At 46.8% G+C, this 24260-nt stretch overlaps 1 protein-coding gene across 2 annotated transcripts in view; it reads left to right on the top strand.

The window, feature by feature from the left end:
* Positions 1 to 24260, top strand: part of Pik3ap1 (phosphoinositide-3-kinase adaptor protein 1) — a 112975-nt gene that overhangs the window by 70156 nt on the left and 18559 nt on the right. For both annotated transcript variants that reach the window (XM_031390302.1, XM_031390303.1), the window contains 5 exons: positions 9349 to 9444; positions 14282 to 14476; positions 15776 to 15841; positions 17200 to 17405; positions 20927 to 20999. In XM_031390302.1, coding sequence (XP_031246162.1) covers positions 9349 to 9444; positions 14282 to 14476; positions 15776 to 15841; positions 17200 to 17405; positions 20927 to 20999 — 636 coding nt within the window. The remainder of the gene's footprint in view (positions 1 to 9348; positions 9445 to 14281; positions 14477 to 15775; positions 15842 to 17199; positions 17406 to 20926; positions 21000 to 24260) is intronic.

Below are 24260 nucleotides of genomic sequence, written 5' to 3'. Positions count from 1 at the left end.
TTTTTTTACCTGTTCACTCATTCAACAAATCCTCATCAAATCTGTCCAGCGTGTAAGGGACATGGTGCCAGGCAATAAACATCCAGTGAATACATTGTCTTGATCCCTGCCTCCCAGAGTCTATGTTCCATGGACCCCACATTCTGTAGTTTCGCTCCTGCATGGCAGGGCTGCTTTGCCCGACAAGTGTAAAGTCACAGGCTGGACTTGTCCCACCTTCTCACCTGGACATTTCTGCACCGCGTTCCTCGTTGCTAACACCAGACATCGCGCCCCACCCCTCCGATTTCAGTTTGCCATTCTCTCCTGTGTGTCTGTTCACCATCTTCCCTTCTTTCTCTCCTTCCCATGGCTTCTCCATCCTTATGTGAAAAGTTGGGTTTTTATGTTGATGTCATCAATCACCCTATCCTACTATGGTACAGACGGGACCAGTGAGGCTCCAGGTTATCATCTGCAGGTCCTGCCATGTGCGTCCTGCCCCAAGACTCCTTGTCTACAAAAGATACTTCCTGGTGGGTAGAAGAGGGGTCTTGTGGGCTTTTAAGGCTGGAGAGCTTTTCTGGAATGGTCTTTTAGTCTGGTGTTCTCCTGGCTTTATGTGGCACTGCTTGTCATCTGAACAGAGTGAGCATCCCCTCCAGCTAAGCCATCTAGACCAAAGTTCTGTCCCAAGAGGCGAATCTCACGGGTTTCTTCGGGAATTTGTGATGCCATTGATTTGTTCCTTAATTAAGTGCCAGCTGGGATGTTTTGCCACCTTGAAAGCAAGCTTCTTGCATTCCAGAAGTGGATCCTTCAAGACCTCCCCCCCACCCTCCCAGCGTCTGTTGTGAGCCTGCAGTGGCTCTTCCAGGAGGAGGCTGTGGCCTGTGTTGCTTTCTTCTTCCTGTTGTTTTTCTTCTGCTGAGATGAAAGAACTTTGCACTTTTCTGACACACTTCAGTTTATTTTTAGCTGACAGGTGGTGAAGGTGAAGTGTTTGTAGTCTGAGTTATAAACCTTGAACATCCTGGAATGCAGGGATGCATTGTTCTGCTTTACCCAGTCCCCCGGGTCTGCTTGAGCAAATCCCTTTGCTTACAGAATTCCCTGCGGTTTTGGTCACTTCGGTGCTGCTTGCTGTCTACCTGGTTTCTGGATACAACAGGTTTTCAGATTTACAACCTGGTGTCTTACCACTTGTGATTGCAAAACAGGTCGGCGCCATTTACTATTACAAATGCAGTACCTATTGCCTGCCCAGGCTTATTGCCTAATATTGGTCTGGCAAGTCATGTTTTTAAAATAATGTGTGCCAGTGTCAGCTTGCTACTCTCGGGTGCCTGGGTATGGTGTTGAGAGGGTTTGAGGACACAGAGAATGCTGTGATTAATGACATCTACCACGAATACAAAAGAGGGCATGGAGATCTATGTACACATCTGTTATTCATGGTCAAACTCAAAGATTTATATGTTCGATTAAGTCAAAGGAGAACCTCCTTGTTTTGAATGGAAAAGGACAGAAAATCTTTTTCCAGAACTTCACTTAAGGGGTATCCAGATACCACAAAAGCCAATATCCACGTAAGACAAGGTTGCCCCACCTGTGCAAGCACGGTGGACTTCCTTCAGTGCGGCACAATCCTAGCCTCCTCACCTGCCCTCCATGGGAAGAAATCCATGGCAGCCTGGGAAGCAGAGTAACGCTCCCAGGGTGTGGCCATGCTTTATTGACACGTGCAGAGGGGAATCAGCCTTCCAGGCGGAATTAAGGTTGCTAGCCAGCTGCCCTTGCAATCAGGAGACTAGCCTGGCTTCTCTGTGTGCGTCTAGTATAACTGCGGATGTCCTTAAGAGTAAAAGAGGGAACTAGAGGACAGAAGAGATGGATGGCACAGTGAGAAAGGCTTGAGAAAGCCATGCTTTCTGTCTGCCATTGCTGCCTTTGAAAACAGAGGGAGAGGGACTGGTGCCCAGGCGTGTAGACAACCCTAGACCCAAGGGAGGGAAAAGAAACGAATCCTATACCAGAGCTTCCGTGGAGGAATGTGGCCCAGATAAAACTTTGATTTTGTCCAGCAGGACCCACTTTGACTTCTGAAGTAGGATAATGCACTTATGTCGCATTCGTGATAGTTTGTCTCTGATCTAAGTTGCCGCAGAATAATCGTGATAACTAGGAATTCGGTATCTAGCGCTGGTTCTATGCATTCATAAGCATTGTCTTAGGCATCTCTCTCAGCTGCCCTATGAGGCAGGCCCTGTGCCTTGTCCCCACTTTGCAGATGGAACGTTGCAGCTTACCTATTTTAAGGAACCTGCCCAAGGACTTAGGACTAGTAAGACTCAGGCAGGATTTAAACATAAGTCTTCACAATGCCGTTCACAGTGCCTCAGTCTTGATGCCCAGTAGACCGTCTCCCAACCCTCTGTTGCTCGCTGGGCTTCTCAGTCTGCCGGTTTTCTCGGACTTAGCTTTGTCCCCTAAATGCAGACTATCTGGCTGGCCCCTGCCCTTTACCGCCTTGTCCTGTGGTTGTCCACTTCCTTCATCTCTTCCCTAAACCCTTGCCTCATCTTGCTGTTTAGTCATTTCTCATGTGCTCTGACTTTAGGCGTTGCTCCTAAGGACAGCCTCTACCAATGCTCTTAGATGCACATGATGGAACCAGCATGGGCTGTATAGCGCCACCTAGCGGGCGCTACCCAACCCACTAATATGAGAAAAGCAGGACATTTGGGTGTTCTGGGATCTTAACAAAGAAAATGCTTGGCAAGCCAAGTCAGACTTCCACATGTTGTCCTGTTGTAAGGGCTGGCATGTTTTACTTAGACCTTACTCACGCCTTAAGTATATTTAACTATAAGAAAACTGTGTGTCTCAACAAGTTCATTTAAATATGATGTTTGGGATCATGGATGAGAATTCAAACATTGTGAGAAACACATTCTCAAACTCATTTTGAAGGCAGAAGACATGCATGCAAACAAGCTTATTCATTAATAAAAAGACAAGTATGGGGTAGGAAATAGCTCAGTGGTAGAATGCTTGCCCACCACGTGTGAGGCCTTAGGTTCAATTCCCAGCATTTCAATAAAAAGAGGTAAGAGGCAAGAATAGACAAATGGGGTTGTATTAAATTGAGGAGTTTCTATAGAGCAAAGGAAAACAAGATTAAAGAGAAAATCCACAATTTTGATGGCCTAAAAACTGTTAATACTTATTTGTATATTTTAAAATAAATTGTGTTAGTTTAATTAAAAAAATAAATAAAAAGAGAAAATCCACAGAATGAGGGTGAATGTCATCTGGCAGAAGCTTAGTGTCTAGGGGCTGGAAAAGCTCTCAGTGGGTAAGAACACTGTGATCCTTCAGAAGACCTCAGTGTGGTTGTCAGTGTCCACAGGTGGCTCACAACCTTCTGTGGTTCCCGTTCTGGGAAGTCCAATGCCTCTTCTGGCACTTACATGCACATGTGTGCACTCCCCAAGACACATGCACATAAACAAAAATAAAACCTTTGAAAACATTAGATCTAGGTGTGGCATTCCACACCTCTAATCTCAGCATTTGGGAGACAGAGGCAGGAGGATATCTGTGAGTTCAGGGCCAACCCAGTCTGCATAGTGAGTCCAGGACAGACATAGAGAGACCCTGTGTCAAAACAACAACAACAAATTGGTACTCAAAACATATGAACAAATCAGATAACTCGGCAGAAAAAAAAACCAGAAACTGATCAGAAATTAGTCATATAGACTTTAGACTTTTCTTTTTAGAAATATGCAAATTGCCAGCAAATGTATGAAAATGTTCAACGTGACTCACCAGGGAAATGCAAATCGAAACCACAATGAGGTAGCGTTTCAGTCCAGTTAGAGTGGCTGTGATAAAATTTTGAAAATTAACAAAAAATGTTCAGAGAAAAGGGAACTCTCAGACTGTTAGGATAGTCATTATGGAAACTAGTGTGGAAATTTCTCAAAAAATAGACATGACCCAGCAGCCCCACTTCTGGATAGAGATTGCCAATGGAAATGAAACCAGATTGTGGGGGGAGAGATCTGCATCCTCATGTTTATTGTGTCTCCGTCGACTGTTAACTAGGCCGAGAATGGAGTGAGGTGCCCCTTACTGCAACAGCAGATAAAGAAAGTGGGGTACACGCACACAGTAGAATGTTCACCCATCAAAAGGAATCTTGCCATTTGTGTCCACGTGGTTGGGACCGAAGGACACTGTACTAAATCAAACAAACAAACAATAACAAGATAATAAGCACTGAAACACAGGTACAAGGGACATATAAATTCTGCTCTCTGGTCAGTAAGGTACCTACAGTTCATAAACGTTTATTATATATTTTATAAAAAACTAAAAGAAGTTCAGAGATCCTCAACCAAAGATGTAACTGTTTGAAGAGATGGAATTAACTTGATTGTCACCATAAACATATATCAAATTGTCATTGTGTGAGCTGAGAGTGGTATAATTCCAGCCCTTGGAAGAAGGGGGCTGGAGGACCAGATGTTCAAGGTTATCTGCTACATAGTAAGTTCAAGGTCAGCCCAGGCTACAGGAAACCTAAAACCACCACCACCAAACAAGAGGCAAGATGGCTTAACTGTTAAGAGTCCTGTGGCTCTCTCAGAGGTTCTGAGTTCAGTTCTCAGCATCTAAGGCGGGCAGCTCACAACTACCTATAACTCCAGCTCCAGGAGATCTGATGCCTCTTCTGACCTGTGTGGCACTCATCCATACATGGCACACGCACACACATGCACCCACACGTGCATGCATGCACATATGCATGCCAATAATAATAATAATAATAATAATAATAATAATAATAATAATAATAGTGATAAATAAAAATAAAATTAAAAAATAAACCTTAACAAATAGAAATAGACACGGCTCAGCTGTTAAAGGCTAAGGCTCACAACCAAGATAATAAAAATAGTCTTAAAAGACTTATCACTATATAGCCCATAAAGATATATAAACTATAGAGTCAATTTTTTTCCCTCAGTTCAATCCTTAGTGCCATGAAAAATCATTTTTGTGGTACTGGAAATAAAAAAAAAGTCAGTTTTATGCACATTAGGCAAGCTGTTTGCTAGTGAGCTGAATACCAAACCCTTAGAAATTTTTAACATGTAAATAGAGTCTTCTAATTTGAATTTTTCTTTGCTGGGGATAGGATTTAATAACAAAAATAATGGAAAGCATTCATCCAGCCCTTCATACTCGTAGGCACTGTGCCATGCTCTGGGAAGGCTTCTCAGGTGACACCCAAGAACAGACCTACTGAGCTGTGCAGTCGCCATCACCATTTTATAGGTAGAAAAAGAGAAGCTGAATGGATTGAAATGAGTGGACCCGGGATAACGATGGGCAAAGTTAATAGAAACACTTTTCATTTCCCTTTTTGCATGAGAATTTGACCTTTGTTTGACTTCCTAGCTTTGTTACCCTGGTAACAAAGAGCCAAATGTCAACTGTGTTTCTAGGCAACATTACCTAGGATGAGAATGACCCCTGATTGGTCACATATCTGGATGTGGGAGGAGCTGTATGCAGCTGTGAATACCCGGGAAGGACCCGTGCTCTGAGTCTCTCTGGGGGGCGATGACTCTGGCACGTGGGTGCGAAGGACCCATGCTGTGAGTCTCTCTGGGGGGCAATGACTCTGGCACGTGGGTTGTGGGGACCCTGGAAGCTGCACGTCTGGGGGCGTGATAAGAAGTGTGCTTTTGTGGGTATAGCCTTTCCCCAGGGTAGTTCCTGCCTCTGCCTGATGCTGTTCTCATTTCCTAGAACCATGATGGCCAAGTTCAGATAGGCTTGTTTGTCCCTGTGATGCCAAGCAAAGTCATCTTGTGGGTGCGAATGTTCTACTAGAGCTGCGGTTTCAATCTTTCTGACGCTGCAGCTCTTTAATACAGTTCCTCACATTATGCTGACCCCCAACCATAAAACTATTTGTTGCTACTTTACAAATGAAATTTTGCTATGTTTGTAAATCACAGTGTAACTGTCTGATATGCAGGACATCTACAATGCAATAGCCCCAAAGAGGTCAAGAACCACAGGTTGAGCACCATTGTACTAGACCATAAAAAACAAGTTGGTGTTGGGTTACCAGTGTGATGTCAATACAAGCAAAAGAAGGAGTGGAAGAAACCAGACAAGCCTATGTGTTGTGATCTGATACTCAAGCTTCCAGCTGCCCCGCTCAACTATCAGGGAGGCTGGCATTTGGCCTAGTCAAAAGCCTAGTTTTTCTGCTTCCGATGTCAGACTCTTAAGGATCAGTGAAAGCACGAATATAAAGACTATAAAATAAAACAAATTTTATTTCTTTTATTCCTACCTCTATCATTCTATCCACATATGCCTGCTCTGTAAGTCATCAGAAAGTGTTTATCTTGATGGCAAAGTGGGACAGAGTGGGGCTCAGCAGAGGGTTCTCTCCATGTGTCACGCTTGCTTGTTTTTGCTGCTGAAGTCACCCCTCTGCTCATTTATTCCTCTCCTTACAAAGAATTTTATTTTGGGGCTGGTGTTCTAGATTAGCAGTGAGCATCAGCTTAGTGATGAGCACCCAGCTTAGTGGTGAGCACCCAGCTTAGTGGTGAGCACCCAGCTTAGTGGTGAGCACCCAGCTTAGTGGTGAGCACCCAGCTTAGTGATGAGCACCCAGCTTAGTGGTGAGCACCCAGCTTAGTGATGAGCACCCAGCTTAGTGGTGAGCACCCAGCTTAGTGGTGAGCACCCAGCTTAGTGGTGAGCACCCAGCTTAGTGATGAGCACCCAGCTTAGTGGTGAGCACCCAGCTTAGTGGTGAGCACCCAGCTTAGTGGTGAGAACCCAGCTTAGTGGTGAGCACCCAGCTTAGTGGTGAGCACCCAGCTAGCTTAGTGGTGAGCACCCAGCTTAGTGGTGAGCACCCAGCTTAGTGGTGAGCACCCAGCTAGCTTAGTGGTGAGCTCCCAGTTTAGTGGTGAGCACTCTGCTATGATATGCAAGCCCCTGGCCTAGCTGCTTGGCTCTGAAAAGAAAATGATCTTGCACTACTTCTTTAAGAGCAAAAACTGCAGAATACTGAAGTTCATGCATTTCTCTCCCTACATTGTCTAACATTGGCATCTTATTCGGGTTTCTCCATTTCCCGCCACTGACCCTTTTCTCTTTCACAGTCCCATCAGCTGTTGTGACCCACACATTGTCCCTCTGTCCCTTCCAGTTTGGGTTGGTCCTCAGGCTTTCTCAGTCCCAATCCTCTTGAAGAGGACCGTTATTTGTTCATAACTTTGTAAACTCTCAATTTGGATGTGCCATGTTTCCTATGATTGGCCCGGGGTTATGAAATTATTACTATGTGGGAGATAATATGCTAACATAGACAGCATCATAACATTCATTCATTTTTTTAAAAAAAAATAGGCAAAAGAATTGCTTAAAATATAAAAAGGGATCAGTGCTCTAACTTTCTTCACTGCTTATCCTAGAAAACTGCTGAATCTTAATTACTTAGATCTCCATGCAACAGGGGGTGTATGTGTGTTTGATTCATATATATATATATGTATATATATATATGCAAATATAAAAGCAAATTTTTACTTTGCCTCCTAAAGGTAGCATAGTAATTAAGATATCACTGTGAATATTTGGCTTCTTTTTTGTTTGTTGTTTTGAGACTGGTCTATGCAGCTCTGGTGGCTGTCCTGGAACTCATTACCTAGACCAGCTAGCCTTGAACTCACAGAGCTCTGCCTGCCTCTGCTGGAATTAAGGTCTCTGATTCATTTGTTGTATCAGGATCTTCAGTAACACACACACACACACACACACACACACACACACACACACACACACACACACACACACACACACACATGGGAGAGAGAGAGAGAGAGAGACAGAGAGACAGAGAGACAGAGAGACAGAGAGACAGAGAGAGACAGAGACAGAGAGACAGAGAGAGAGACAGAGAGAGAGAGAGAGAGAGAGAGAGAGAGTTCAAAAGTTAAATATTGCAATCCTGGGTACAGTCCTCTGCTGACTGGCTGGAGCCAGTCATTCTTGCTCCTTCCTCAGAGGTAACCAGGAATTCTATAGCATGCTTGTGCTGGCTGCATATTTAGTAATTCATAGGCAGCTTGTAGCACTGTGCTTTAAGCCTCCAAGTCTATGTAGCTATTACTATATATTCTCATTTGTACCTAACTTCAGCAGTTACTATGTGTTGGAACTCTTCTTTTTTTTTTTTTTTAAGATTTATTTATTTATTTTATGTATATGAGTACACTGTGGCTGTACAGATGGTTGTGAGCCATCATGTGGCTGCTGGGAATTGAATTCAGGATCTCTGCTCACTCCATGATTTATTTATTACTATATATAAGTACACTGTAGCTGACTTCAGACACACCAGAAGAGGGCATCAGATCCCATTACAGATGGTTGTGAGCCACTATGTGGTTGCTGGGATTTGAACTCAGGACCTTCAGAAGAGCAGTCGGTGCTCTTAACCGCAGAGCCATCTCTCCCAGCCCCTGTGTTGGAACTCTTAAGTTTGTTGGTAGATGTTCCTTTAAGACATTCTTTTTTTTTAAAGATTTATTTATTTATTTTATGTGTACGAGTACACTGTAGCTGTACAGGTGGTTGTGAGCCATTGTGTGGTTGCTGAGAATTGAGTTAAGGACCTCTGCTCATTTGCTCCGGCCAGCCCTGCTTGCTCTGGCCCAAAGATTTTATTTATTATTACAAATAAGAACACTGTAGCTGTCTTCAGACACAACCCAGAAGAGGGCATCAGATCTCATTATGGACGGTTGTGAGCCACCGTGTGGTTGCTGGGATTTGAGCTCAGGACATTTGGAACAGCAGTCAGTACCCTTAACCCTTGAGCTATCTCTCCAGCCCAACATTCTTCTTTTTTTAACTGCTACATAATCTTTCATTGCTTGATCAAATCATAATTTGTTTGTTCTCTATTGTTTCTGTACCCATTTTTGACGTAATAAGCAATACTGCAGTGTGTCATTTGAATTATATATTTTAAACCTATTCTTTCAAACTCTAATGAACATATCTATGTATTTGGAGGCCTGTGATACAAGAGGAGGTTTATGGTGTTGTGGATATCACTTTCTTATTGCTCAACACTTACTAGGTTGGGGGATGGAAAGAAGGATGGGCGGGAGGAAGGAAGGAAGGAAGGGGGAGAGGGAGGGGAGGAAGGGTAAATGTGTGAATCTCTTATTGCTACCAAACCTTGTGATTCCTTTTGTGGATCAGCTTGCCTGTGTGGGAGAACAGCATGTCAACCTTGTCTTGTTTTCCTTCCAGATGTTGAAATGCTTCAGGCCAGTGCATGCAACCCAGGCTCTGGAGAAAGTTTCTCTCGGCCCACTAAGGACTCGATGATCCGCAAGTTCCTAGAAGGTAAGTTGTCGCCGATCGGGGATGCAGAAACTCTGGTGCTCACGGTCACCACAAACATGGCACATGATGACTAAAGACTCTCTCCACACCTGCCCTGATCTTCCCCATCAGCCGGTTAGAGACAGGCCAGAGGTTCCCATAGCTGGAGCCGTCCATTCTTCCCAAGAAGAGTTCATTTAAATTAGATGCCAGTTTTTATTTGACAAAAACTAAGTACCTGCAGTGTGCAGAAAGCACTGCTCTAGATATTGGGACTGGCAACCCAAAGAAAAATAAGGCGTGACCCTACAGGAGCCTTGGTTTTCTACTAAAGGACGGGGATATGCACCCTCTTTGCCAAGCAGAGGTAGCATTGCAGGGGTTAAGAGTGGGGTCCCAAGTTTGTGCTCCCTGCCCTCTTCAGTTACCTGGAAGGCCTCAGACAAGGCGTTCAGCTCCTCAGTCTCCTCAGCTGAAGGAGATGGATGTGGTCAGAGCATCGGGAGACTGAGTTCTGCCTGATGCACTAAGGAGGCAAGTCGATGTGAGAGAGTCGAGCAAGTTCAGGGACAGCAGCTTCACCCAGGACCAGGGCTGACAAAGGGTTATAATCATGGCCGTTGTTATTACAATAGGTGCTTTCGAAAGTACAAGGTATTACACGGTGTGAGTGATTGCTTCACTCTGCCTAGTCATTTATGATTATGGTGGGTATGCCAGTCATGTAGCCATAGAAGCAGAGTTCTGAGGGCATGAGACTTGGAGGTCCAATGGTTTGGGCAGTGAAGGTAAAGAAAACCTCTTAGAGCAGAGTAGGCAAACCGCAACCTGACCTGCTAATAAAGTTTTATCAGAATTCACCATGCCCATTCATCCGGTATTATTTATGGCTGCTTACGCACTCCCGGTACAGGCTTCAGTGGTTGCAATAGTGGTACACTTACTATCTGGATCCTTAAAACCCATCTGCTGACTCCTGCTCTGAGACATTCTTTACCCGAGGACAGAGCTCTGGGCAGCTCTTTAGTGAGTTCCTCAGCTAGCACCTGGCACCAAGAGAGGCATGGATGAGAGTGAAGATGGGTTCTGCTGGCCAGCTTCGATATTTAGCCTCAGGCTTGCCCTGCTGCCTTCAGCAATGTGAGTGTAAGGGCTTCGTGCATGCCACCCATTCCATGCTTCTTGTGTAAGCGGCAGTTCCTAACGTATAAGGCTGGATGCTGTGGGAACATGGGGGAGTGATGTTTTATTTAAGGGGATTAAGAGGCAGGTTGGTCCTTGCCAGACTAGGGTAAACTTAACCTAATGTTGGGCTGCTCACTGTACCCTCCTCAAGGCTTCAGTATAAAGGAATGGGGAAATTGTCTCTTGATACCTGATACACACAGGTCTTCAATGCAGACAGTAGGGCTGAGCTTGCTAACCTTACCCCTGAGGCAGTGGGTCTCAGGTTTCCATGTGCCTCACACCTACCTGGAGTCCTCTCAAAGGCATAGGCTCACCAGGATGAGATTTTTAGCGGGTCTGAGTAGGACCCAAGAGTTTTCTTCCTTTCAAGATCCATGTGACTCTGCTACTGCTGGGTCAGCAAGGCACTGTGAGAGCCTTGGTTATAAATCAGCACTTTCTGACCTCTGTTTTTCATCTTTAACAAGGGAACCTCCTTTCATTCCCTGCTATGCCCACCTGTCTCTGTGTTATAGTTGTTTACTGTTATAAAAGTAATACATAAAATAATAAAAACTCAAGTGATACAAAAAGCATGCACACATTCATGTATACACACACTCACAACACACACACTCACACACACACACACACACACACACACACACACACACACACACGAATGAGACAAGGCTATATAGACCTATCTAGCCTGGTCTTCACTGTGTAACCCAGGCTAGCCTCAAGCTCATGGTAGTTTTCTTGCCTCTGCCTCCCACCTGCAGAGATTACAGGTATGAGCCCCAAAAGTTAAAGCAATGAGAAAAGTGTCTGTCTCTCTCAGTCAATCAGTCAGTCAGTCAGTCAATCTGTCTGTCTGTCTGCCTTTGTCCCTCTCACTCTCCCCAGAGCCTCCAGAGTTCTTTTCTGGCTATATTAATATTGTACACATGTGTCTTCTTGTATTTATTTACAGGTAGTATCAGCACAAACTTTGGCTTTTCCACAACTGCTTAGACGTTTCCTTATGTTAGCCAGTCTTCAGCTTTGTGCTTGGCAAGACTCAGTACAGGGAATACCCTTTGCTGTGTGTAATGTCTTTTCACATTATTTGAGAACATGTATGCTATACAGCACCAGAACAGAACGTCTTGTGACTTTGATAATGTCTTGTTGCTCAGTGGTCTTCACACAGTTTCTACCAGAAGTTACAAATGGATCAAGAACATTTTTCCATGCAAAATATCACACAGAGGCTTTATCTATACCACTGGTAAAACTGGAATCACTCTTGATCCCTCTACTTTGCCTCTGTTTCTATCTCGTATGATTCTAGAAGCATCTCTTGGCATTCTGCAGCTCTGAAGGCTTTTGGGGGTGGGGAAGTACAGATCTGCTGTCTGTGACTGAGAGAAAGGAGGTATAGATAGACGGCTAAGACAGGTGGCCTGGGTCCAGCTGTGGTGGCCCTCATTCCACTCATATGGCCATCAGACAGTCAGTCACCAGTAATGTTATAAAGAGTTCTAGGCAGGATTAACTTTTTGCTCCCAGTGAAATGTGGAGCCCGGCACAGTGCAGTACCTGACAGATATAAACTATTGGTTTAAATCATTAGTGACTGACTTTAAATGGCATAATTGGATCGTGATGGGAGAGGCTGAGAAGGGGGTCAGAGTTCATCCTTTTCGGGGGTCCGACAGCTCAGTCTGAGTTCCTCGGAGGTGACCTTTGGCCACAGGTAACTTGTATATTTTGTTTCCAGGGAACCTGGTGCCTTGGACAGGACTGAGTATTTTTCCTGAAAATTATTCCTGTTCGGGCAGCAGGAGCCAAGGGAATGGTTCTGATTATCTGTGGGTGCTGACAGGATGGGGGAGGGTATCACAGGACTCCTAAACACACACAGCTTCCCAGAAAGTCTTTCTTACAAATGCCCTGCCTGTAGATTGATGTTGCTTAGGAAGTAAGTCCTATGGCTGTCTCTTCCCCACAAGTCTGCCCCTCCCATGGCCTCTGTAGCCAGGAAACTTTCTCCTTCTGTAGAGGAAGAGACCTCGGCTTGTCCTGACACTGTAGTAGCTCAAAGCTTTCCCTGGAGTTCCCCAAAGTCTGTCCTGGTCAGAAAACTAGTGGGAGGGGAGGCAGACTGACTCAAATCTGCCACGTGGATCTCTGCTTGGTTCACATTTTACCCAGAGTTTATTTGTCCCTCCATTCTAAGGATGTGACCAAGCATGCACGGTATAAAAGGATCTGTGTTTGCCTCTAAGACAACGTCAGGGTCAGGGCCTTCCCTCTGCAGCTGACAGACTGTGGAGGGAGAGAGGCAGGGAGTCCCCATTACCTCAGGGCCACAGAGCAAAGGAACAAAACACAGGGAGCATAAACAGCAGTTCAGTTAAGACTGGGTGGTCAGCAGGGCCTCTCTGGGGAGGTCATAGTGTGACTGAGACTTAGAGGATTGGGGCTTGGCCTGGCACAAGGTGTCTTGAAGAAGATTCTAAGCTGAGGGGCAGCCTTCCCAAAGCAGGATGCAGAACTGAGGCAGAGCCAGCGTGTGAAAGTGAGAGACAAGGGTTCCGAGAGCCACTGTTGTCCTGTGGAGCATTTGGCAGCTCTGCCAGGATACTTCACTGTGTAATGGTTGGACAGCTTTTCCCAGAGCTCCCTTCTCTGATTTCGTGAAGGGTTAAGATAAGTTCCTTGAGGGCAGAGCCCAGGAACTCGGGTTTTCTAATAAGTAAGGTTCATCTTGGCCATTCCTCTGGACACACGACACCAAGAAGCCAAAAGCCACTACTCAACAGCTCAGCGAGGATGAAAACAGAATTCCCAGTAAGTCACTGAGTTGTGACCTCCACAGGAAGGAGACCCAAGCCCTTATTCCTATACCTCAAACAGGCATCGGAAACGGGTTTGTTGACTGAACGGTGTCGATCAAAGAAGCAGATCACTGTAGAGAACACAGAGCTTGTGGGGTGCTGGTGGGCAAAAGAGGGAGGCAAGCTTCTCTCCTCAGTGATTAATGGGGGGCAGTGTGCGGGTGTGAGAAACAGTGGGTAGTCGGGTGGGGGGGGAAGGACAGCTGTAGAGTTAGCTTTTCTGGGTACCAGCCTGACTCTCAGAGTCTTTGGGCATGTTGTTTAAATCCTCAAAGCTTCAGTTGTTTTCATGTAGAAGCTGAGGTTACTGGTAGTAACAACTCAACAGGTTTATTTAAAACCAGATGCAAGAATCATGCAGAAAAATGAGCAGAGGAGTCAAATTCTGTAGCCCTTGTGGGGAGAACAAGGTGATGCTGAAGTAGCCGGTTAGGAGGATGCAGGGCATCATTTCAGCGCTGCTCAGACACCAGGAAGTGGTTCTGGGCAGTGGTACTCAGGCTTTGGGGTACGGAATCCTCTTCTCCCTCCACTATGCTGAGATGGATAACAGAATTCTAGCTGTAAGATGGAGGCGACCAAGCTCCTGTTCTGGGCTGGGAGGGCTGCCAATGAAGGAGACCTTGGTGTTCTTGTGGTTGCTTTTGTGGGTTCCGAGCAAATAGTACAGGAGATGACTCAAGGGAAGCCTTTGGCCACAGGTTGTCACTTCGGCAACAGAGAACATTCTCTTGGTCTTACACCCTGCAGATAGGCAATTTCCTGGACCACTGTTCAGTACTCCATCCCCGTTGTCTGTGTTTTAGGTAACAGTGTGAATCTGGCCAGTTTGGAGAGAGAGCAGCACCATCCCCATGGGGAAGAACTTTATCACACTGTGGACGAAGATGAGACTTTCTCTGTGGACCTGGCCAACAGGCCCCCTGTCCCTGTGCCCAGGCCAGAGGCTAGTCCTCCTGGCCCTCACCCACCGCAAGACAACGAGCCATACATTTCTAAAGGTAAGTGGCCAGGGATGGCGCTCAGTGGGGGTTTCTGAGGGCCTCAGCGGGAATATCCCCGTTCCCTGGATTTCTGAAGTGCTGCTCAGATTGTCTTCTCGTGGATGGTCTCCAGCCAGGGCAATAGGTCATAGGTCTTAGGTCAGCACAAGCTTTGGTGCTAGACCAGGGACAATGGTTAGATCCAGTGCCGACTCCCAGGAAGCACAATCGCAAGGACAGGGTAGATGAGAATCTAGTGCATTTCTATCTCATAACTTGTCCTGTTGTCACCGCTCATCATTTTAATGGCTGGCACTTCTTGAAATCTACCAGGAATATTCTTTGCACTTAATTTTTTTACAATAGCCTTTCAAAAGGTCCATGATCCCCATTTTATGCATGGGAAATAGAAGATCAAAAGGTCAGTGACAACACAGCAGTGGCAGGGCTTGGCCCCAGGGACCCTGACTCCACAGCCGATATTTTAGCCACTAAATCAGGCTGTCTGCTTACCCATGTTAATAAAAGCTGGCAAGAATTTAGTTTGACTTCATTATTTTTCATGGGATGCCAGTTGAAAATCGAAGGCACAGTTATTACACTTCAGGACTTGATTTTATTATTATGGTTTTATTCTCAGTATGAGCGAAATTGCCAGCTCTGAACTCACTCCTGACCTGTCATCTGTTTGGTTTTGTTGATTCCCCCATGTAGTCCTGGCTGTCCTGAAACTTGCTCTGTAGACAAGGCTGGCCAGAAAACCACAAAGATCCTTCTGGCTCTGCGTCTGCTTCCCAAGTGCTGGGATTATAGATATGCACTGCCACCACCAACTTCCACATCCATTTTTAATGTCGTGTATTGTGGAAGGTATGACGGGGCAGGTAGCACCCAGTCAGAGCCTCAGGTGACTGGGTTGGGGCTGCCAGATAAAACACAAGATGCCCAGTTGACTCTAAATTTCAGATAAGCAGCAAATACATTTCGAATGCACCCATGTTCCACGTAGTTAACATCTTTGGTTTTGATTTGGTTTTACTCAGCCCAGCAGTCCTACACTGGGCTAGAGCACTGTGGGAAGTTCTATGTCACCAAAGTTTGCCAGCTCCTTGGGCAGCATATCCGTTGGCCTGTCTGGAGATTGCCTGCTTGCTAGCCCCCCACCACACTCCCTAAGTAGACTGCTGTGTCTTATCCCAAGGACAGTCTCTGATGCGTGGTGCTTCGTTGTCCTCTTTCAGGGCAGACTGAAAGCCTCAGGGAATTAGCAGAGAGGGCCACTTCTTGCCTCCCCTCAGAATATTCTCTCTTTCACAGTTTTTGCAGAAAAAAGTCAGGAGCGGCTCGGGAATTTCTATGTTTCTTCAGAGAGCATCAGAAAAGGTAAGCCAGAGGCGTGTCCTCAACTTTGTGAATACAAGCGGAACTTCCAGAAGGATTCCTGTAACAAGGGCGGCCAAATGTGACAGCGGCACATGACGTTCACGGAGAGAGATCCAAGCTGTAGCTCAGGGGCAAATGCCTCGTAATTCCTTACTGAAGGCAAAGGAAACGGGGGTGGGGTGGGGTGGGGTATGGGAGAGGCTGGGGTACCCTAGATTATTGTCCAAACCGTCCCCACAGAGAGCACTAATGGACAGGTATCCTTACAGAGCAAGGGGTTGAGGCCGATGCCAATGGCATGGCAGTGGGCCCAGCTCCATCTTCACCTGTATGTGGCCTCTTGAACTACTTGCTGCTCTCATCTTTACCAGCTCCGCCTAGCTCTGTGTCAGCTTTGATCGAAGTTACTTTCTCCTAACAACCGGGACATCCAGTTTTCCCAAAGACCTTTTAAGGAAGTTTGAAAGGCACTAAGTACTGCAGGCAAATGTTGCTTAGTTTCCTGATACTCAACATAGGCATTCAGCATTACCCCACTTAAGACTGCTTGGAAAAGCAGCCCTAGTGGGGTGTAAGCATGCGAAGAAATCCCTCAAAGACTGGTCACAGGGGAAATCTGGAACATACTACATGAGCTGAGATATATGATGTCAAGCTGTCCCTCACTTGCCCCAATGGTCCAATCACTTCTGCAAGTAGTTTGGGTTGCCGCCCGGAGACTGGCAGGCTGGCCTCCTACCTCTGACATGGAAAGCTGTCCTTTAATCATGATGAAATAGAGGTTGGTACAGCACAGCCCAAGGACAGCCTGCCAGCACTAAGCACCTAGTTTACACCGGTGCCACCGGACCGAGGCAGCAATCTCATTGGCATTTTGTGCCCATCAGTTCAGAGACAGGACTGGAAGAAGCTTCCTGGCTGGACTCTTCCTGGGTACTTCTCTCAGGAATTTATGTCTAAAACATTGATTCTCAAATAGAGAGAGCCTTTTGCTCTTCTTCCCTAGAGGGCACTTAGCAATAATTGGGGACATTTTGGGTTGCTGAATCCAATAGTCATCCAATAGATGGTGGCCAGAGATGCTGCTCATTACCCTTAATGCTCAGAATGAGCCCCCATGATGCAGAGTGATGATCCAGTCTAAAATATCGGCAGTCTCCAGGTGAAGAAATCCTGCCTTATTGTGGCTTTATCTGTGTGAATGCAGTAGGTCTTGGAATTATCAGCGACGTTCCCACCCTGGTCCCCTGTCCCGCACCCCACCCTCTCCTTGTTCCACGTGTCATTTCTTTCTTCTGGATACGGCAGACTGTTCCTGGGAGTCTGTGACCACCATTTTTGTCTGCCGTTCTTTCCAGAGCCACTTGTGAGGCCATGGAGGGACAGGCCCCCATCGAGTATCTACGACCCATTCGCTGGGATGAAGACGCCAGGCCAGCGGCAGCTCATTACCCTGCAGGAGCAGGTGAAGCTGGGCATCGTCAATGTGGATGAGGCCGTGCTGCACTTCAAGGAGTGGCAACTCAATCAGAAGAAACGATCCGAGTCCTTCCGCTTCCAGCAGGTAGCCAGCAGTGCCACTGTGGAGTTGTTCCACCGCTCCCCCTCCCTCCGCCCCCAGCAATGGAGGTGGCAGCTGAAGCTGTCCTGTCTGACATTGGAACTGGATGGGGGAACCTACCTGTGAATATTGGGTATCCTGGTCAGTGGCTGTGCCTATGAGTTTCCTTGTCTGGAACCCTGGCTAAAAGCTTTATGAGGCTGGAGGTCAGGAACGAATTTCCTGTGTTCCCCAGTTCTGCCTCTTCACGTGGTCTGCCACCTCAGCTAGATAGCTCTGTTCTTCTGGGTCCTTTTCTACTCCCTCACAGTTGATCTTCACTCTTTAGGACATGAAGAAAACTTGGAAACATCTCAAGATATAGGATGAAATCAACATTACAAGCTGCAGAGTCTAAACCTCCTGAGTTAAAAATTATCTGTCTGTCTGCCTGTCTGTCTGCTTCTCTCTCTCTCTCTCCTCTCTCTCTCTCTCCCTCTTCTCTCTCTCTCTCTCTCCTCTCTCTCTCTCTCTCTCTCTCTCTCTCTCTCTCTCTCTCTCACACACACACACACACACACACACACATCTCTCTAGGCACTTTGTCGATAGAAAAGCAAAGTTCTGTAAAGTGCCAAACACACTATCCCAGGGCTGCCCTCTGGGAGGGGCACACAAGAGAGGACTGGAGTCCACAACAGAGTCTTGCTTTATCTGTATGGTCTGAAGATTGCTGTTGTTTTGAGACAGGATTTTACTATATAGTCTTGGCTGACCTGGAACTCACTATATAGACCAGGCTGGCCCCAGATTTGTAGAGATCCACCTGCTTCTGCCTCTGGAGGTTCTGGGATTACATGCACACACCACCAAGCCCAGCTGGTTTGAGGATGTTTATGAGAAAATAAACAACTTATACACACACACACAATTTTTATATATTCATATTAAAAGTGAGGAAACCAGGCCATGAGACTAAGGGACATATTTAAGTCCACTTCTCTAGTGAATGATAAGGTCTCCCCAGTGGTGTATTGCAGTCCCTGGTGTCCCTACATCTGGTGTCCCTACAGCTACCAAGTGGCAACAGCATCTGACCCTGGGAGGGGAGCTGTGCCTTTGGGGGTGTGGCTAAGATGTCCAGAAGCAGGCATGAGCAGAAGACAGCCTTGGTTGAGCTCTGATAGTTGCACGGCAGATACTGTGCTGAATAAAGCTTGGCTGGATCGTTCTCTGTGGCTCTTCGAAGTGCAAGTGTAAGGGAGGTGGCATGGCCTCTGCTTTTCAGGAAGCCGAGGCTCAGGTTGGAGGAGAGCGGCTTAGATGTAGGCTCACTAGCTGGCTCTAGAGTCTACACTCTCCTCCCTACTCCTCTTACCATCCTCATGTCCTTAACTCTGCCAGCTTGTGTTTTTAACGTGAGAACCCTCTTTCCCAGGTGCCCCCCTCTCTAGAGGGGTCTTAAAGGTGGTGGCACCCTGTGATGTTAATCACGGGGCTCCAGGACCCTTTCACTTAGGAGCCCTAGAACAGCTGCCACCCCGAGCAAAGTCTACTGGCCCAACACTGATTTTTTTTTCTTCCCTTCTAAGTACTGTGACAAAAACTACTTGACAAAATAGTTGTAAGCTGTCTCTGGGGCTGGCAGGCCAAGTCACAACCCTATTCTGCCTCTTACAGCTGAATGGCATGGGCCCACTGTGCCCCCATTTCCCCACCCTTGACATGTGAAGGGAAGAGAGTGAGAGCCAGGAAAAGCATTTCTCATGCCTGGGGCAGTGTTAAGGAATCTCTTGTATACCATAGGGAAGCATCACCAGTCAATAAAACGCTGATGACCCCAGTTGATTAGCTGGGGCAGGAAGTCGGAGGTGGGAGTTCCGGTAGGGAGAGAGGAACTCTGGGATAGAGTCAGGTTTGGGAACAGATTCGCCCCAACTCTGAGGAGACAGACACATGAAACTGAGGAGAACTTAGGCTAGTTTAAATGGTATAATTGACTTCTGAGCTGGTAGGAAGGAGCCAAAGCTTGTGGCTGAGGCAGCTATTCATAAATAACAAGTTTCAGAGTCATTATTTCAGGAAGTGCGGCACTGGTGGAGAAGCCCATAGTTACAGCGCAGAGTAACCATCAGCTTTCTCTCCATACCTGTACTCCAATAGCTTCTTCCTGCACACTGACTTGCTCAGAGTCCCTAGATACATGCTGGGGTTCACATTCCTAGTAGGAAACCCCAGCCAGTACATATAAGTCTGTACCCTGACAGCCTCCCCTGTCCAGGACTGTAATGTGCCCGCTGATCCTGGGGTACCCGCGTTCTTTTCCCTCTGCTTCTGTCTCTTTCACCCCTGTCTCTTGTGAGCGGGTACCGCCTAGGGTTTCTGTAGCTCTTTCTTTGTGCAGACAACGCTTGTCCACTTCAAAAATGGCGGCCATTCGCTGGACATGTTCTCCTGAGGAGCACTAGACCTGAGGCTTGTCCAGCCAAGTAGCCTCCTTTCTGTTTATCTCTCAAGGCCCCAGACAGACGTGGGGGTTCTCCCACTCCTAGACAGTAGCTGGAGACCTAGCCTACTTCTGTGGTGTTTTTCTTTTGTGTCTTTTCATTCCTCTAGCCACGCCCCCGTTGGCTGGTTCCCTGTGTCGGGCCAACTACTTGGCTATTAGACGGGTCTCCTTGCCTCTGTCCCTTCCACCCCCAGGTCACCAGAGCATTACGATGACCATCTTATGACTTTCCTTGTTCCCCCAATGCTTTCTGGATGAGGTTCAGTGTCTTTAGCACACAGCTGCAGACCAACCCACCGTTCCAGTCTGGCTTTCTGTGGTTATGAGAGAGCTACTCCAACCAAACTGTTTAGACATTTCCCCAGGGTACCTGACACTCAGATGTTACCTTCCCTGAGGTGCCTAGGCACTGCTGCTGTGCACTGACTTCAGTTAGAAGCTAGTGTTGACCTTCATGCATCCAGTCAACATTTACTGAATGACTATAGTGGACTAAACGATTGAATTATCGAAAGGTCCATGAACCTGGTCTTCGAAAAGGCCCTGGTGTCCTTGAAGAGGCAGGGTACATATGTGTACACATGCATATACTGTATGCAAGGCAGTGTAGCCCAAGTGGTTGGCATGGACAGGACTAAGGCCTGGGGCCATCTGGGGAAGGCTTCAGGGAGGTAGCCTTGACCCAGGCCTGGGACAGATTTATGGAAATTAGGGTCCCTAGAGGTCAGAGGACTGAGGAGAGAGCACAGTCAGACATAGGAATGAACTCCAGTCTGTGAGCATATCAGGGTGGCGTTGGTTATGACGTATGGGTGGAGGAAGGCCCTGGGTTCTAAGGCTCAGAGTGGGGCTGGGTTTCCTGAAAGTAGACTCTACTGTAGAAAAAAATGGCAGACTTCAGGCACAATTCATCAGACTTCAGTTTCTCTGGGGGCCATCTTGACGCCTATAGGGAGTGTTAAGTAAGAATGGAGTTCCAGTGTCCAAAGGCTGTCATTCTGCTGCATACTCAAACAACAAATAAATTATTTTCCAGGAAAATCTTAAAAGACTGAGAGACAGCATCACCCGAAGACAGAGAGAGAAACAGAAGTCAGGGAAGCATGCAGGTAGGTGGCTTCTCAATGCGCTCCGTCACTAGGGGATGTCACGTCACTAGGGGTTGCCATTGCTGCCATCTCCGACTCTCCCTTCTGCTGTGTCCTGAGTGGGCAGACTGCTTGCCCAGCACCTGTTTGCAAATCCAGGTCCTTCACTAGACAGGGAGATCCTCTGAGGCGAGGGGTTTGTCTTGTCCCTTCTATAAATGCTTAGTACCAGGAAAGGCATGCTCCCTCCCGTAAGAGAATGAATGGGCAGAGCCCCCTCCCACCCAGAGAGGATGGTTCCATCTTCTCTCTTGGCTCCGTCTTGGCACTTGAGAGAATGTGGGCACCGGCAGAGCAGAGAAAGCCCCAGTCTCCTGAGAGCGGGCAAAGTTTATCACAAGTGTCTAGGGACCCACTATGTGACAGCAGGGCATGAGTGACTGCTATATACACTATTTGTACGCAATCTTCTGTCCCCTCCAAACCTCCCATGACACCCGACATGTGACCTCACTCATCCTGAGCAAGGACAAGGCCTTCAGCAGGTTGGGCCTCTGTGCTCCACTTCAGCAAGAGAAGCCCCTATGTAGACAACTAAGCAAAATCCAGGCCTTCTTGTGTTCAGCTGTGGACAGGTGACTTCTCTTGAGCCTGGACATCCCCACAAGCCTCTTGCTCAGGCTCTTCCTTCACACCTGCATTTGTTTGTTTGTTTGTTTGTTTGTTTTTGTTTTTCGAAACAGGGTTTCTCTGTGTAGCCCTGGCTTTCCTGGAACTCACTCTGTAGACCAGGCTGGCCTCGAACTCAGAAATCTGCCTGCCTCTGCCTCCCATGTGCTGGGACTAAAGGCATGCACCACCATTGCCCGGCTTTACACTTGCATTCTTAAAATATGGCTGCCAGTCCAGCAGCCCTCTTTCTGAGAGGACCCTGGGCCATTGTAGGCTTCTGTATTCTGTCTATGTCAGGACACCTGGAGGGCCTGCTTGTTGTCCCAGGCATGTCTCTTTCTGTCCTAATCACTGTTACCTCATTTCCTCATTCCCAGGACTACAACTCCAACAGGCAGGCTAAATGTGGCTTTTTCTCCTGGGCCATCTCCTGGTGGAGCTAGTACAGTAGCTTCCGGACTCAGCTCCATCTTTGTATACCCTTGCCTCTCTGCAGTTCATCCTCCAACCTACAGCCGATGTCCTTTTATAAGTAAAGTGTCATATGGCTGGGTGTAATGACAAATCACTTTAATCTCAGTTCTTTTTTTTTTAAAGATTTATTTAGATTTATTTATTATTATACATAAGTACACTGTAGCTGTCTTCAGACGCACCAGAGGGGGCGTCAGATCTCATTACGGGTGGTTATGAGCCACCATGTGGTTGCTGGGATTTGAACCCACGACATTAGGAAGAGCAGTCCAGTGCTCTTACTCGCTGAGCCATCTCACCAGCCCTAATCTCAGTTCTTATGAAGCAGAGACAGACAATTATCTGTGAGTTTGAGGCTAGCTTGTTTATACAATGTGACCCTATCACAAATATTTAATAATGATAACAACAACAACAACAATAAACACTAGGGGCTAGAAAAATGGCCCAGTGGTTAAAAGTTTGTATTGCTGGTTTAGAAGACCTGAGTTTGGTTTCTAGCAGTCATATTGGGTCATTTTTGCCACGTTTAACTCCAACTCCAAGGAGCCCACTGCCCTCTTCTGGCCTCTGTGGGAACTGCACTAATGTACACATTATCCTCACACACAGACACATAATTAAAAATAACATAATAAAGCAAAAAAATTAAATATTGAAGTATGCCACACTCTTCTCTAAGTACTCCAGGGACTCTTGTCCCACTCAGAGGAAAAACGGACTCTGCTGCAGCCCCCAAGGCCTCTCATTATGTGACCTCTGTACTCCTCTGCCTTGGCCTGAGCATTAATAAATCCCTCATATTGCTCTAACAAGCAAGCACAGCTCTGTCCTTAGGCCTTCGCACTTGCTGCTCTCCTCCATAACTCACCCTACTGGCTCCTTTGCTTCCACCAGGGAGGCTTCTCTACCGTTCTTTCAGATGAGCCAGTACTCCTTGCTTCCTGCTCTCTGTAGCATGGGCCAGGATTTCCTTAGTCTTCTGTTCTGGTCTACTCATGGTCCAGCATCCTTCCTCCCTTCCACCATACTTTCCAGGATGGTGAGAGCATGCATGTTTTGCATCCCGCTGACTCCCCAGTATGCAGTACAGTCCTGATGGCTTTTAGGGAGTCTCTTTTGGAATAAAGGCTTTCCATCAAACATCTGCTGACAGCAGCCATTCCAGACAGTCACCAAGCATCAGCATCCAGCTCAAGAAGAAACCCAGGCTCCTCTCTGCGTGAGATCTGCTAGTTTCTGAGTTGTTCTTTCGCTCCTGTAGGTGTGGTTTTCCCATAATGCCTAGCACAGTGTTTTTCCAAAAGTAGTTGGCTTAGAGAATATTAATGATTTTGAGTAGGTAAAGAAAAGGGTTTAGGGAGCTCATCCTAGCACTTTTTTTTTAAAGACTTTATTTATTTTTAATTATTTATTTCACATATGTGGGTACACTATTGCTGTCTTCAGATACACCAGAAGAGGACATTGGATCCCCATTACAGATAGTTGTGAGCCACCATGTGGTTGCTGGGAATTGAACTCAGGACCTCTGGAAGAACAGTCAGTGTTCTTAACCCCTGAGCCATCTCTCCAGCCCCTAGCACTTCTTTTTTAAGTATCTAGATTTTAAGTGCATACCCCCCTCCCTGGGGTAGGGGTTGGGTGGCTCAGCTTGTCTGTCTACCAGGTAGAGAGGAGGAGAGCGCTGACATGGTAGAAAGTCAGGCTGATGATCTGCAGTCACCTGGGCTCAGAAAATAGGGCTCTCAGTGGGAAAGGACTGAAGCGCTTTTTTAAAAAGTAGAGCATGTGCATGCAAAGACAGAAGTACTGGCGAAGTGAACTGTGTCAAGCTTTTACGCACAGGCCACATCTTGGCCCATAAGCCCAGTGTTTGAAGGCCGGGAGGGAACCGCAGCAGGCTCACACATACTCAGGGGTCCGTGGTCTGGCTCGCAAACCGAGGCTTCTGGGTCTCATTCTAGATGTCTTCCCTTGGGCTCCATCTGTCCTATGGAAGAGCAGTCTGAGCACTGTGGCAGACACCTATATCCCAGCAATTGGAAGGTTAAATCAGGAGGACCACAAGTTCTGGACCATCCTGAGCTTCACTGTAGGACCCCACAAAGTTCACCCAAGGCTCATCAGGCTCTG

Source organism: Mastomys coucha, unplaced genomic scaffold (genome assembly GCF_008632895.1).
Source record: "Mastomys coucha isolate ucsf_1 unplaced genomic scaffold, UCSF_Mcou_1 pScaffold21, whole genome shotgun sequence".
Taxonomy (NCBI): domain Eukaryota; kingdom Metazoa; phylum Chordata; class Mammalia; order Rodentia; family Muridae; genus Mastomys; species Mastomys coucha.
The sequence above is the reverse complement of the archived record's forward strand: the minus strand, read 5'-3'. Positions and strand labels throughout refer to the sequence as shown.